Below are 14,063 nucleotides of genomic sequence, written 5' to 3'. Positions count from 1 at the left end.
CATTTGGCCTAATAGAGAATAAGTGGAAATGACTCTTAGTCCACGTGCACACATTGAGTACTTGAGTTTTTTTACCTCAGTATTTGTAGTCACAACCAGGAGTGGAACAATGGAAACAGCACCACTTGTGTATTTATCACCCACACCCAGTTTCTGCTTACAAATACTGAGGTAAAGAAACCTCCCCAGATACTCAATGTGTGTACGTGGTCTAATGAATGATAAGTGGGAATGATTTGATACGGGTTGTGCTTTACTCACCCTCCCCAGGTCCTACCCGGAGTCTCTACCACTGCCCACCTGTCTGCAGCGCTGACCTCATCTCAGCATTGCTGTAGCTGATAAGTGAGCTCAGCAGCTCTGTCCAAGTTGACAGCACATGTCGGGCAGAACCGCTGAGCTCAGTTTCAGCTGCAGCGTTATTGACAAATCAGCACTGCAGACAATAAAAGTCACCAGGAGAGTCAGCGGAGACTTAGCGCAGGACCTGGGGAGGGTGAGTAAAGCAGAGAGGTGTTTTTAAAAAAAAACAAAACAAAAAAAACAAACAAACTGCAGCCGGGGGCAGGGGTTCTCTGAAATTCTCTGGAATTGCTAAACCCTTTTAACACAAGTGTAAATAGATCTCAAATCTATAAGGCTTGTGTAGATTTTTTGCAAGGGTCTGTGTTATAATGGCGTGCAGGGTTTCTGCTGTGTGTATTGTTTGCCTCTTTTCTTCTGCCAGTTCTGTGATTTTCGTCTTCTGTCTTGTACTCACGATGACTCCTCACCCTTCTCCCACCCATTATTTTCATTTCTTCTAGACAGGAGCACGGCATTTCTGCTTGTTACCCTTTGTAGCTTGCAGCCAGCTTTCACCGAGGTCTCCAGCCAAGTTCACACTAAAAATACCATGCCTTTACACTGTTGAACTCATAAGTCAGCAAATAAACTCAATGCCGTGGTTTTTCTTCTCGATAACCCACGTGGGAAATCTCTTTAGAAGTTGCTCGGTCTTTATATTTTAAAGGGTGAAATTTGTGGGCTCTGAATTTTATTTTCTTGGCCTCGCATTGATTTTAGATGCTTTTAAAGATTTCCATTTGACTGACTTTGGCATTATGCGATTCTTGTGGGGTTTGTAGAATAGTTGCTGCATAAGTCGAAATCAATGACCTAAAACCTATTGTTCTTGTTCAGCGCTGCGGATGGGGAGGGGATCGGTCGTCTTTTAGACCTACATGCTCGCTGGCCATGTTTTTATTGAATAATGATGTAATGCAATAAGGGAAGAGCTGCTCCCATGCCAGGCCTTAATTGTCCACACTAGGACACAGCTTTTATTAAGGACGGCTTTATTGATTGCACCAGTATACAATAGTATAGTCTGTCAGAGTTAAGAATTTTGTAATAGTATATTACCAGCAGATTTGGAAGCTCTCAAACAGATATAAGGCTTATTTCACACATCCAACATTCACGATTTGAGTATAGACTGTGATCTCTGGACCAGCCGCGGGTCTCCTGACCCGACCTCAACTGTTTATTTGCCTATCAGGCTGTTGAGTTTGGGTCAGGAGACCTTCGGTCAGGCTGGAAATCACAGTACGTACTTGGCTGTGTTTCACTAATCACAAACAAAAGAAAATAGCAAAACTCTGTAAGCGCTAATGTATACGCAAACATAAAATATATGAATTGTAAATTGCATTAATGCTATGTGGAATATACTTAGAAAAATGAAGGTACTTCGTGCATAATTTGGCCAATTCATGTGAGCCCAACAACCGCGGCAAAGAGACCTCTCTTTGATGCAACACATGAATTAGCCAATTTGTGCACTAAGTATTTTAATTTTTTTAAGTATATTCCATATAACAGTAACGCAGTTTATATGTCATATATTCTATGTTTGCTTATATATTGCCCCTTAGGCTATGTGCCCAGGGGACTCTGTACCCGTGGATATATCCGCAGGTACGTCCGCAGGTTTCCCGCAGCTGATCCCCAGAATCTGCAGCTATACATAGCTGCAGGATTCCAGCGAAATAGCTGCGGTAAACCTGCAGACATTCGTGCGACTTACCTGTGGAAGTCCTGGCCTCTATCTCCATAGTGGAGGGTCAGGAATTCTCCAGGAATTTCCGCAGGAATAATTGACATGCAATTATGTGTGGCTGTGGGACATCCGCAGCATATTCCACAGCCGCACATACCGCAGCATGGACATAGCACTCCCCATGTCCCTTAGGATAACATGGGGAGTGTCTGTACTTGCTAAAACCTGTAGCTTTATTTAGAAAATCCAAATAAATCCGCAGGTTTTCCGCGGCAAAATCTGCGGGTACAGAGTCCCATGGGCACATAGCCTTACTGTGTGCTGCTGTATCCTTTTGTTGTTGTTTCATGTATATATAGCATCTGGCACGTGTTCACACTTGCTATGCTCTATTGGATGAGGGGTCCTGCACACTAAGCCAAAATCCAGTGTCGGGCGGTGATGACAGCAGAGAGGTGAGTGAGATCATCCTCTGACGCTGCACATTCATTAGCATGTTAGCACACCCACAGGGGAGTACTAACATGCTGATGGGGCCGACTAGCCAGGGGAACTAATGCCCAGGAGACTAGTGCCCTAGCTCATTAGCATACGATAAAAGAAACACTTTTTCTAAAGATCTCTTTATGCTAGAGTATACAGGGACGGTTAGGCAGGGATTAGCAATATGCACCCAGAACTGCTCGTGGGTCTGGGTGCATATTGCACCTTTAGGCTATGTGCCCACAGGACAATGTACCCGTGGATTTTCCGCGGATTTATCTGGATTTTCTAGATAAATCCGCAGGTTTTAGCAAGTACAGACACTCCCCATGTTATCCTATGGGACAATAGGAATGTGCTATGTCCATGCTGCGGTATGTGCGGCTGCGGAATATGCTGCGGATGTCCCGCAGCCGCACGTAACTGCATGTCAATTATTCCTGCAGAAATACCTGCGGATGTTCCGCCTCTCTACTATGGAAATAGAAGCCGGGACATCCGCAGGTAAGTCGCACGAATGTCCGCAAGTTTACCGCAGATATTTCACTGGAATCCAGCAGCAATGGATAGCTGCGGATTCCGGGAAGCTGCTGCAGGAAATCTGCGGACGTACCTGTGGATATATGTGCGGGTACATTGTCCCATGGGCACATCAGACTGCATGCACTCACCCATCAGACTGCATACACTCACACATCAGACTGCATACACTCACATCAGAACACACACTCACACATCAGATAGCATACACACACACACTCGCAAAATCGCACATACAATCGCGCGTGCACACTCACCCCATCCAGTGATACCACTTGCTTCTGACCATGTGATGCGTTCCTCCTGCAGCATCACAGGTGAAGGCCGCCGTGAAGCAATCAATATCACTGGATGTCGTGTGTGTGTGTGTGTGTGTGTGTGTGTGTGTGTGTGTGTGTGTGTGTGTGTGTGTGTGTGTGTGTGTGTGTGTGTGTGTGTGTGTGTGAGAGAATGTGATCTGATGTGTGTGTTCCGCTGCAGGAAGTTGATGCGCTCCCCTGCCGGACACTTCCTTATTGGACCGCGGCTAGGTCTTATGTTCAGTTGATGCCTTATATTTACGCCTCCCTGAAAACTCCTGATAAGTCTCAATTTCAGGGAAACACGGCAGCGACATGAACTTGCAAGTGTGATTTGATGATTGCAAAGAATATATAATTTATGGCACTTCTGAATAATGGTGCCCAAATAGGATCCAGTCCCATGTAATGGTGAAAACAGAACTTTGCAATCAAGATAAGTTGAAATTTAGAATTTATTGTGGGTTAATCTGAACCAAACTAACACAATCGTTTCTTCCCAGTGGTGGATGCCGCAGTTCACAGCCCTCACTTTCCCTGGGGCAGATCCATACTTCTCCTGCATACTGATGAATGTCCTCCACTTGTACGAAAACATTTGTGTTGGTTTGGTTCGGATTACCCATCATAAATTCTAAATTTCAACTTATCTTGATTGCCAAGTTCAATTTTCACCATTGATGATTGCAAAGACTTTTGAGATGCTATATTCTCCTGATAATGTATACTTGTTCTGTTCACAATCTTCTCACTTTACATTAATGTATATTATTATTATTATTTATTATTATAGCGCCATTTATTCCATGGCGCTTTACAAGTGAGAGAGGGTATATGTACAACAATCATTAACAGTACAAGACAGACTTGTATAGGAGGAGAGAGGACCCTGCCCGCGAGGGCTCACAGTCTACAGGGAATGGGTGATGGTACAATAGGTGAGGTCTATTGGCTTTGTATTATTCTTTTTCAGCCACTTCTGTTATAATTACCTAAATGTATTATTTCCATAGGCTAACAAAACTTCAAATATTGGAACTTCGGGAGAACCAGTTGAAAATGTTACCAAAGTAAGTTTTTCTACTCCATTTTTAATTTAAAGTGGTTGCCTTATACTATTTCTTCATGGGCGCACTGTTTCCCTGTCTCCTGGCTTCATGCTTAGCCGTGGCAGCACGCTTCTGAAGATTGACAGTGCAGAACAGCAGCACGGTCATTCCTATGGCCTAATCGGAGTGTTCTCCAATGCTCCCTGCAGCATAGGAGGAGCGCCAGGGGCCTCACACTCTCTGGGTTCTGCACTTTAGCTTCTAGGCTTTCCATTAGCAGTGCCAGCGCTGCTAATTTGAGCGACAATGTAATGGTTTATATCAAAGTATATTCATGTGTGTGAATGACCCAAAGTTCAGGCCTAAATCCCACTGAGAATCTGTAGCAAGACTTGAAAATTTCTGTTCACAGACGCCTCCATCCAATCTCACTGAGCTAGAGCTATTTTGCAAAGAGGAATAAGCAAAAAATTCAGCCTCTAGATTTGCAAAACTGGTAGACACATACCACAAAAAGACTTGCAGCAGTAACTGCAGCAAAGGGTGATCCTAGAAAGTATTGATTCAAGGGGTCGGCATACCAATGTATGTCACAATTTTTAGAAATATTTTAAAAATATTTAGAAAAACCATATATCATTTATTTTACACTTCTCAAATATCTGCTACTGTGTTTATAATATCACATAAAATTCTTATGTTTTGTGGATGAAACGAGAAAAAAATGTGGATTTTGTAAGTAAATATATTTTCAAAGGTGCTATTGACATAAAATTCTCACCACATGTCTATAACAACCCATCCAATCCACAGAGGCAAAGACATCAGAGGTTAATAATATTAGGTGGGCTCACCTGGTGAAAATGATATAGCACATTTAAAGGGAACCTGTCAGCAGAAATTTTGCAATAAACTTTCTGCAGCTCCTGGGCTGCATTCTAGAAAGGTTCCTGTTGCTATTGTGCCCCATTTGAGACTAAAATAAATACTTTATAAAGTCTTACCTTTCTGTATGCAAATCTTTTTTTATGTACACGAGGGCGGACTCTCTTGCGTCCGTTAGTCGCCCTCCTGCCGCTTTACGCCGCCCCCCCATCGCTCATTTCCATAACTGAGGACGCCGCCCAGTGATCCCGAGGTCTCGCGCATGCGCCGTGCCACTCTCGCGGGACTGAGCACTGTGCACAGTGTGACCGCTGGTGACATAATTGCGCAGGCGTGAGATTATGGGCGGCGCTGTGATTGTCATCAGCAAGTACCCGCCCATAATCTTGTGCACGCGCTTTCCCCTCTGCCTGCATCGTACATTGGGGGAAAAAAAACAAAAAAACGTTTAGTGCTTTTCACTTTGCAGAAGACAATGTGTGCCTTTTGTTTGTTTTTACAGTTTTTTTTCTTCTGTGTACGTCGGTAAGCTCCTCTCCGCGTCTCCTCTCGATCGGTGCTGTGCTGCTCCGCTCCTCTCATCTATTTCCTGCTCCAGGGAAAGATGGGTAAGAGGTGACGTGGGTTCATCTGGCCAGCGCTTGCACAGAACGGTGGAGGCAGAGGGGAAAGCGCGGGCACGAGATTATGGGCGGGTACTTGCTGATGACAATCACAGCGCCGCCCATAATCTCGTGCCTGCGCAATCACGTCACCAGCAGTCACACTGTGCACAGTCCCGCGAGAGTGGCACAGCGCATGCGCGAGACCTCAGGAGCACTGGGCAGCATCCTCAGTTATGGAAATGAGCAATGGGGGACGGCGTAAAGCGGCAGGAGGGTGACTAACGGACGCAAGAGAGCCCGCCCCCGTGTACATAAAAAAAGATTTGCATACAAAAAGGTAAGACTTTATAAAGTATTTATTTTGGTCTTAAATGGGGCAGAATAGCAACAGGAACCTTGCTAGAATGCAGCCCAGGAGCTGCAGAGGGGGAATCTTTTAGGTTTATTGCAAAATTTCTGCTGACAGGTTCCCTTTAAGTAGGGCTGCTGTAGATCCAAAAGCAGGAGGATGAGGATGATGATTATTATTTTGACCTTCTTTGCGCTGACCTTTTGATGTGATGAAGAAAAATCCACGATCATGAGAGTTAATAACAATTGCGGTTTATTTCAACTCATCATCACATGAAAAGGGCAGAGCAAAGAAGGTCCATATAATATTAATCATCCTTTAAATAACGCAACACACAGTCATTAATGTCTAAACCGCTGGCAACAAAAGTGAGTACATTCCAAAGTAAAAATGGTAAAATTGTGCAAAATTAACCATTCTCCCTCCTTGTTATCATGTGACTCATTAGTGTTTCAAGATCTCAAATGTGAATGGGGGCAGGTGTGTTATATTTGGTGTTATCGCTCACACACTCTCTCATACTGGTCACTGGAAATTCAACATGGCTTCTCATGGCAAACAATTCTCTGAGGATCTGAAAAAGAGAATTGTTGTGCTTCATAAAGATGGCCTAGGCTATAAGATGATTACCAACACCCTGAAGCTGAGCTGCAGCACGGTGGCCAAGTCCATATACAGTCATATGAAAATGTTTGGGCACCCCTATTAATGTTAACCTTTTTTCTTTATAACAAATTGGGTTTTTGCAACAGCTATTTCAGTTTCATATATCTAATAACTGATGGACTGAGTAATATTTCTGGATTGAAATGAGGTTTATTGTACTAACAGAAAATGTGCAATCCGCATTTAAACAAAATTTGACCAGTGCAAAAGTATGGGCACCCTTATCAATTTCTTGATTTGAACACTCCTAACTACTTTTTACTGACTTACTAAAGCACTAAATTGGTTTTATAACCTCATTGAGCTTTGAGCTTCATAGGCAGGTGTATCCAATCATGAGAAAAGGTATTTAAGGTGGCCACTTGCAAGTTGTTCTCCTATTTGAATCTCCTATGAAGAGTGGCATCATGGGCTCCTCAAAACAACTCTCCAATGATCTGAAAACAAAGATTATTCAACATAGTTGTTCAGGGGAAGGATACAAAAAGTTGTCTCAGAGATTTAAACTGTCAGTTTCAACTGTGAGGAACATAGTAAGGAAATGGAAGAACACAGGTACAGTTCTTGTTACGCCCAGAAGTGGCAGGCCAAGAAAAATATCAGAAAGGCAGAGAAGAAGAATGGTAAGAACAGTCCAGGGCAATCCACAGACCATCTCCAAAGACCTGCAGCTTCATCTTGCTGCAGATGGTGTCAATGTGCATCGGTCAACAATACAGCGCACGTTTCACAAGGAGAAGCTGTATGGGAGAGTGATGCGAAAGAAGCCGTTTCTGCAAGCATGCCACAAACAGAGTCGCCTGAGGTATGCAAATACACATTTGGACAAGCCAGTTACATTTTGGAAGAAGGTCCTGTGGACTGATGAAACAAAGATTGAGTTGTTTGGTCATACAAAAAGGCATTATGCATGGAGGCAAAAAAACACGGCATTCCAAGAAAAGCACTTGCTACCCACAGTAAAATTTGGTGGAGGTTCCATCATGCTTTGGGGCTGTGTGGCCAATGCCGGCACCGGGAATCTTGTTAAAGTTGAGGGTCGCATGGATTCAACTCAGTATCAGCAGATTCTTGACAATAATATGCAAGAATCAGTGACGAAGTTGAAGTTATGCAGGGGATGGATATTTCAGCAAGACAATGATCCAAAACACCGCTCCAAATCTACTCAGGCATTCATGCAGAGGAACAATTACAATGTTCTGGAATGGCCATCCCAGTCCCCAGACATGAATATCATTGAAAATCTGTGGGATGATTTGAAGCGGCTGTCCATGCTCGGCAACCATCAAACTTACCTGAACTGGAATTGTTTTGTAAACAGGAATGGTCAAATATACCTTCATCCAGGATCCAGGAATTCATTAAAAGCTACAGGAAGCAACTAGAGGCTGTTATTTTTGCAAAAGGAGGATCTACATAATATTAATGTCATTTATGTTGAGGTGCCCATTCTTTTGCACCGGTCAAATTTTGTTTAAATGTGGATTGCATATTTTCTGTTAGTACAATAAACCTCATTTCAATCCAGAAATATTACTCAGTCCATCAGTTATTAGATATATAAAACTGAAATAGCTGTTGCAAAAACCCAAATTGTTATAAAGAAAAAAGGTTAATATTAATAGGGGTGCCCAAACTTTTTCATATGACTGTAAATGTTTAACAAGGCAGGTTCTGTCGCGGGCGGAGGGGACGCGCTCGCCACGCTCGGGTCCGGGGCTGCTGCTGCTCGGTGGCTCGAGAGGTGGGCCGGACCCGGGGACTCGAGCAACGCTCCTCACCCGTGAGTGAAAAGGGATAGTTTGGGTGGGGGAGATTGTTCGTGACGCCACACACAGGACGTGGTGATGATGGCACCACCGCTGCTGGTGACGGGGATCCCGGGAGAGAGGGTAGGGAGCAGCTAGGATGTTGTCCCCTCCGTGTGTAGGAAGTTTGTGATCCCGGGGCCCGGTGGTGTAAAGGGGAGGCTGGATGGCTGGGGTGCAGGGTTGCAGGGACAGCGCGGCGTCTCTGGTAAATCAAAACGGCCGGATGGACGGGTCCCACAGCCGGCTGCAGTGTTGTTGTGCTCTCCCTGGACGGCTGATGGTGGCTGTCTTTCCCTGCACCTGTTTGAATGTTCTGACTCCTGTGGTTGCCCACCTGTAGTCCGCTCCCCGGCGTATAGGTGCCATAGGAGCCCGTTTTGCCCGCAGACGCTGGCCCTTGGATCTCTAGCCTGTGGCGGTGGCTGTATATCCTCACGGTGTGGACTGTTGCCTTCTATCGGGACTTGGTTGTTTGGTAACCCCTGGGGTTCCTGTCACACTCGGATTTGACTATTGACGGCGGCTCCAAGCCTGGTCAGGGTCCGATGGCCCTGCCTGTGTGCTTAGCTTCACTCCGCTCCCCGGTTCGGTACCGGTGGGCCACCGCCCAGCCCCAGTCCTTACGGCTTTGCAGAGTTCCACTAACTCCTGCAGATGGCCACCACCGTCTGCCAACCTTGCTGTCAGTGCCTGGGCTCCTACCCAGGCACACGCAGACGTTTTACTCCTCTCACTTTCACCTCCAAAACTCATCTGTCTCCTTTTCCCGCCTCCAGGCCTGTGAACTCCTCGGTGGGTGGGGCCAACCGCCTGGCTTCGCCCCACCTGGTGTGGACATCAGGCCCTGGAGGGAGGCAACAAGGGTTTTTGTCTGACTGTTGTAACTGTCTAGGGTGGGGGGGTGTATGTTGGTATGTATGTGACTACCTGGCTAGTCCAGGGCGTCACAGTTCCACTCTAGACAGGCCTTACCAAGGTTGACTAAAAACGTTGAGTGTACATGCTCAGCGTCATATCCAGAGGATTCCTTTTCAGAATAGACGTATGAGTGCTGCCAGCATTATTACAGAGGTCACAGGGGTGGGCAGTCAGCCTGTCAGTGCTCAGACCATACGCCACACACTGCATCAAATTGGTCTACCTGACTGTTTTCCCAGAAGAAAGCCTCTTCTAAAGATGATGCACAAGAAAGCCTGCAAAGAGTTTGCTGAAGACGACAAGCAGAATAAGAAGCATGTTCTGTGGTCTGATTGAGACCAAGATAAACTTGTTTGGTTCCTATGGTATGAAGCGTCTGTGGCAGCTACTAGGTGAGGAGTACAAAGACAAGTGTGTCTTGCCTACAGTCAAGCATGGTGGAGGGAGTGTCATGGTTTGGTGCTGCATTAGAACTGCGTGCTGTGGGGAGCTAGAGTTCGTTGAGACAACCATGGATGCCAACAAGTGCTGTTACATATTGAACCAGCATGATCCCCTCCCTTGGGAAACTGGGCCACAGAGCAATATTGCAGCATAATGACCCCAAACATACCTTCATGACTGCCACTGCCTTGCTAAAGAAGCTGAGGGTAAAGGTGCTGGACTGGCCAAGCATGTCTCCAGACCTAAGCTCTACTGAGCATCTATGGAGCATCCTCAAATATGGAAGATGGAGGAGCATAAGGCCTCTAACATCCACCAGCTCCATAATATCATGGAGGATGGAAGAGGATCCCGTAGCTCCTGTGAATCACTAGTGAACTCCATGCCCAAGAGAGTTAAGGGGTGTAGTAACTTTTGTTGCCAGTAGTTTTAACATTAATGGCTGCTGTGTGTTGAGTTAAGGCTGCTTTCACACCTCCGGTTTTTGCTATGCGGCACAATCCGGCACTTTGCAGGAAAAACGCAACCATTTTTTTTTTGCTGCCGGTTGCGTTTTTCCTGCATAGACTTTAATTAGTGCCGCATTGTGCCGCATGGCCTTGCATATGGAGCGGTTTTTGCCGCATGCGGCAGATTTAGCCGATGCAGCGGCCGGATGGAACGTTGCCTGGCACATTTTTTTGTGCGGCAAAAAAAACCGCATCGCGCCGCATCCGGCAGATGCGGCGCTTTTCTCAATGCATCCCTATGGATGCCGGATGCGGCGCGATGCGGCAAAACCCGCTTCCGGCCGCCGCATGCGGTTTTTGCCACTGCGCATGCTCAGTAGGCAAAAACCTGACGGGCCGCATGTAAAAAACTTATGCAAAGGATGCGGTGTTTTCACCGCATCCGTTGCATAAGTTTCACAGCCGGATTGAGCCGCACGGCTCAAACCGGATGTGTGAAAGCAGCCTTAGTGGGCACCACATTTACACTGTTATACAAGCTGTACACTGACTACTGTACATTGTATCAAAATATCAAGTCTTCAGTGGTGTTCTATGAAAAGATATAATAAACTTATTTACAAATGAAAAAAAAAATAGATAGATATATATATATATATATCTATCATAGCTACAAAACACATACAGCTGCATGCTAAAATGCTAGGGCACTCTGGAATTGCTTTACTGCTAACGGAATATTTGAAAACAAAGAGATATTTAGCTTATGTATTGGCCAATGCATGTGAGCCCGGTCATCAACGCAAGGTATATCTCTATATACCGGGACCCTAACTTGAAATGCCTCTATCTGGGTTAAAAACCTCCATGTCTGGGCAGCTAGGATCCAGCTATAAAGGGGAGTGAACACTGCCTGGTTACAGGGTGGAGTACTCAATCAGAAAGAAATGCACTATAAATATATCAAAAAGCTGGACCTGCACATCCAACAGGTGTGAACAGGTGCTAGCTGAAAACACAATATAACTACAAAATACATACAGCTGCACTCTAAAATGCTAACAATGAATAAGGGAACTCTGGTATTATATTACTGCTATTGTAATATTTGGAAAGAAAAGATATATTTAGCTTATGTATTTGCCAATGCATGTGAACCCGATAACCACGGCAAGGTAATCTCTGTATACCGGGAGCCTAACTTGAAATGCCACTCTCTGGGTTATTATATACATATATATATATATATATATCAACGAAAATAGAGTTTGTTTTACAATGTATGTCTGAATCCAAACCAAACAAAGATATAGGTGGCAGACTGAACCCAAAGCATTCTCCGCATTATTCCAGGGCTACATGCCAGTGTTTGGTGGATGTATCCATGGAGGCAGTAATGTTTTCCCATGCCCATATCTTTTTTAGCTGTGTCACCATAAAACTATTAGTTACCTGGCAGCAGAGTTTGGTTTGCAGCTTGCCTGAAGCAATAATAGATGGCAATAAATTAGATACATTATCTGTAAATATGGATTAAGTGTTGCCACCTCTCCATTATCCTCCTGTATCTCTTCAGGTGGAGTATTATACAGCGCGTCGGCCTATATACACTGATTCTCATTAAGGTCGCAGTGCCCGGTCGCGGCAGCGAGCCTCCTTGGCCGCAGTTGGCCCCCGCTCATTAGGGCACACCCGTGATTATTTTGTCAGTGTTGGGATAAGGATGTTTGTTGAACTTGCAGTCCACAGAATCACGCACTTGGATCTTTGCATGTTTTCCTGCTCTGTTCTCTCTGCGCTTGTCAGTGCTTATTATTGGAGCAGCCGAACAACAATCCTGCGTCTGTTCAGGATGATTTACAGAAGAAAAGATTCAGCTGCTGACCAGAAAGAAAGGCATACAAAGAGCTAAGAACTCGCCAGCAGTAATGCCTGCTGCGGTAAATCTAATCTGTAATTTCTGGGCCATGGCCTGTCTTCTAGGTCATGGTCAGGATTTACAAGCTGAGCGTTTATATATTTATGTGTATACCTGAAAAACAAAAATCTCATTTGCTTCTTTTAGAAATAGGGGAACAAAAGGAAAACCAAATCCCTCCGTGCCCGCTGGTTTCTTTTGTAGAATTCCACAAACACAGGTTCAAAAAAAGAGAAGGATCCAAGGGATAGATACTAGATGTATGAGGGAACTGTGAATATATTTAATAGAAGTCTGGTTTGCATTTAAAAAAAAACAACAAAACACTCCATTATAGAATTCTGAGGTGTTGGGGGTTTTATTCCATTGTGGATCTTCATCTATTAGGCTATTTTCACACATCCGGTTTTAGCAGTGCGACTCAATCCGGCTGTGAAACCTATGCAACAGATGCGGCGAAAACACCGCATCCTTTGCATACGTTTTTACATGCGGCCCGTCCGTTTTTTTTCCGGTTGCGACACGCTACTGAGCATGCGCAGTGGAAGAAACCGCATGCGGCGGCCGGATGCGTTTTTTTCCGCATCGCACCGCATCCGGCGTCCATAGGCATGCATTAAAAAATGCGCCGCAGCGGCCGGATGCGGTGCGATGCATTTTTTTTGCCGGACAAAAAAACATTACAAGATACGTTGCCTCCGGCTGCCGCTTTACTTAATTTTGCCGCATCCGTAAAAAATCGGATGTATCAGGCACTATCCGGTAACAATGCAAATCTATGGGGATAAAACGTTTGCGGTACCGGATCCGTTTTACCCGTTTTTTTCCGGATTGTGCCTGATGGAAATAACCTGATGTGTGAAAGTAGCCTAAACCAGAGACCATGCAGATCTCTTTCTGGAGGACTCAGCACATTATAACGTACGTTATAGAAAAGTGTAATACTTCACTTTCACTGCGGAGGCGCTGCAGGTTAATATACATTGCTTAATTTCCTCAACATTTTAAGATATCTGTTTTCCCCATTGATAGAAAAACCTTAGGATTAAAGAGAACTTGCCCGCAAATTTAATTATATAAAGTAAAGGCTTGTCCATAATGGTGCTGTTATACTGAATAAATTGATACCTTTTGGTGAAGGATTTCGATCTGTGCTTCTTGTTAAGTTCTTCTTTTATGTCAGTGCATTGGGGCAGGACTGGGGGTAGGGTCTTCTCCTGCTCCTCCGCCCCTCTTCCTGCCACCTGTTTCTATGACAAGTCGCTGACTATTCAGTGCTCTGCATCCTTTTTGAAATTTTACACCACCGTCATTGGCTTGGGCGGTGCGTGAATAGTTTGAATCCACAGCCTAGCCTTCAAGAAAATGGAAGCGGAGGCAACACATGTGGAAATGGGAATACCCCTTTAAGCTGAGATCTCTATCTAAAAGAGCCTATCCCAATATGTAGTAGGTGTAGTAATAATTATTAATATTAGCAAATACTTCCAATTAGAAATGTAGTATAGTGCTCCTGATATAGTCATGTCTCTTACCTCATGTGCAGGGAATTGCAGCTTAGATATCCGTGGTTATGATCACAAGCAACTAACTTAGAGGT

At 44.8% G+C, this 14,063-nt stretch overlaps 1 protein-coding gene across 2 annotated transcripts in view; it reads left to right on the top strand.

Moving 5' to 3' along the window:
* ERBIN (erbb2 interacting protein) overlaps positions 1–14,063 on the top strand; it is a 352,105-nt gene that overhangs the window by 210,076 nt on the left and 127,966 nt on the right. For both annotated transcript variants that reach the window (XM_075326048.1, XM_075326057.1), the window contains exon 8: positions 4,377–4,433. In XM_075326048.1, the coding sequence (XP_075182163.1) occupies positions 4,377–4,433 (57 nt within the window). The remainder of the gene's footprint in view (positions 1–4,376; positions 4,434–14,063) is intronic.

Source organism: Anomaloglossus baeobatrachus, chromosome 1 (genome assembly GCF_048569485.1).
Source record: "Anomaloglossus baeobatrachus isolate aAnoBae1 chromosome 1, aAnoBae1.hap1, whole genome shotgun sequence".
Classification (NCBI taxonomy): domain Eukaryota; kingdom Metazoa; phylum Chordata; class Amphibia; order Anura; family Aromobatidae; genus Anomaloglossus; species Anomaloglossus baeobatrachus.
Note: the sequence above shows the minus strand (reverse complement) of the source record. Positions and strands in the feature narration are given on the sequence as shown.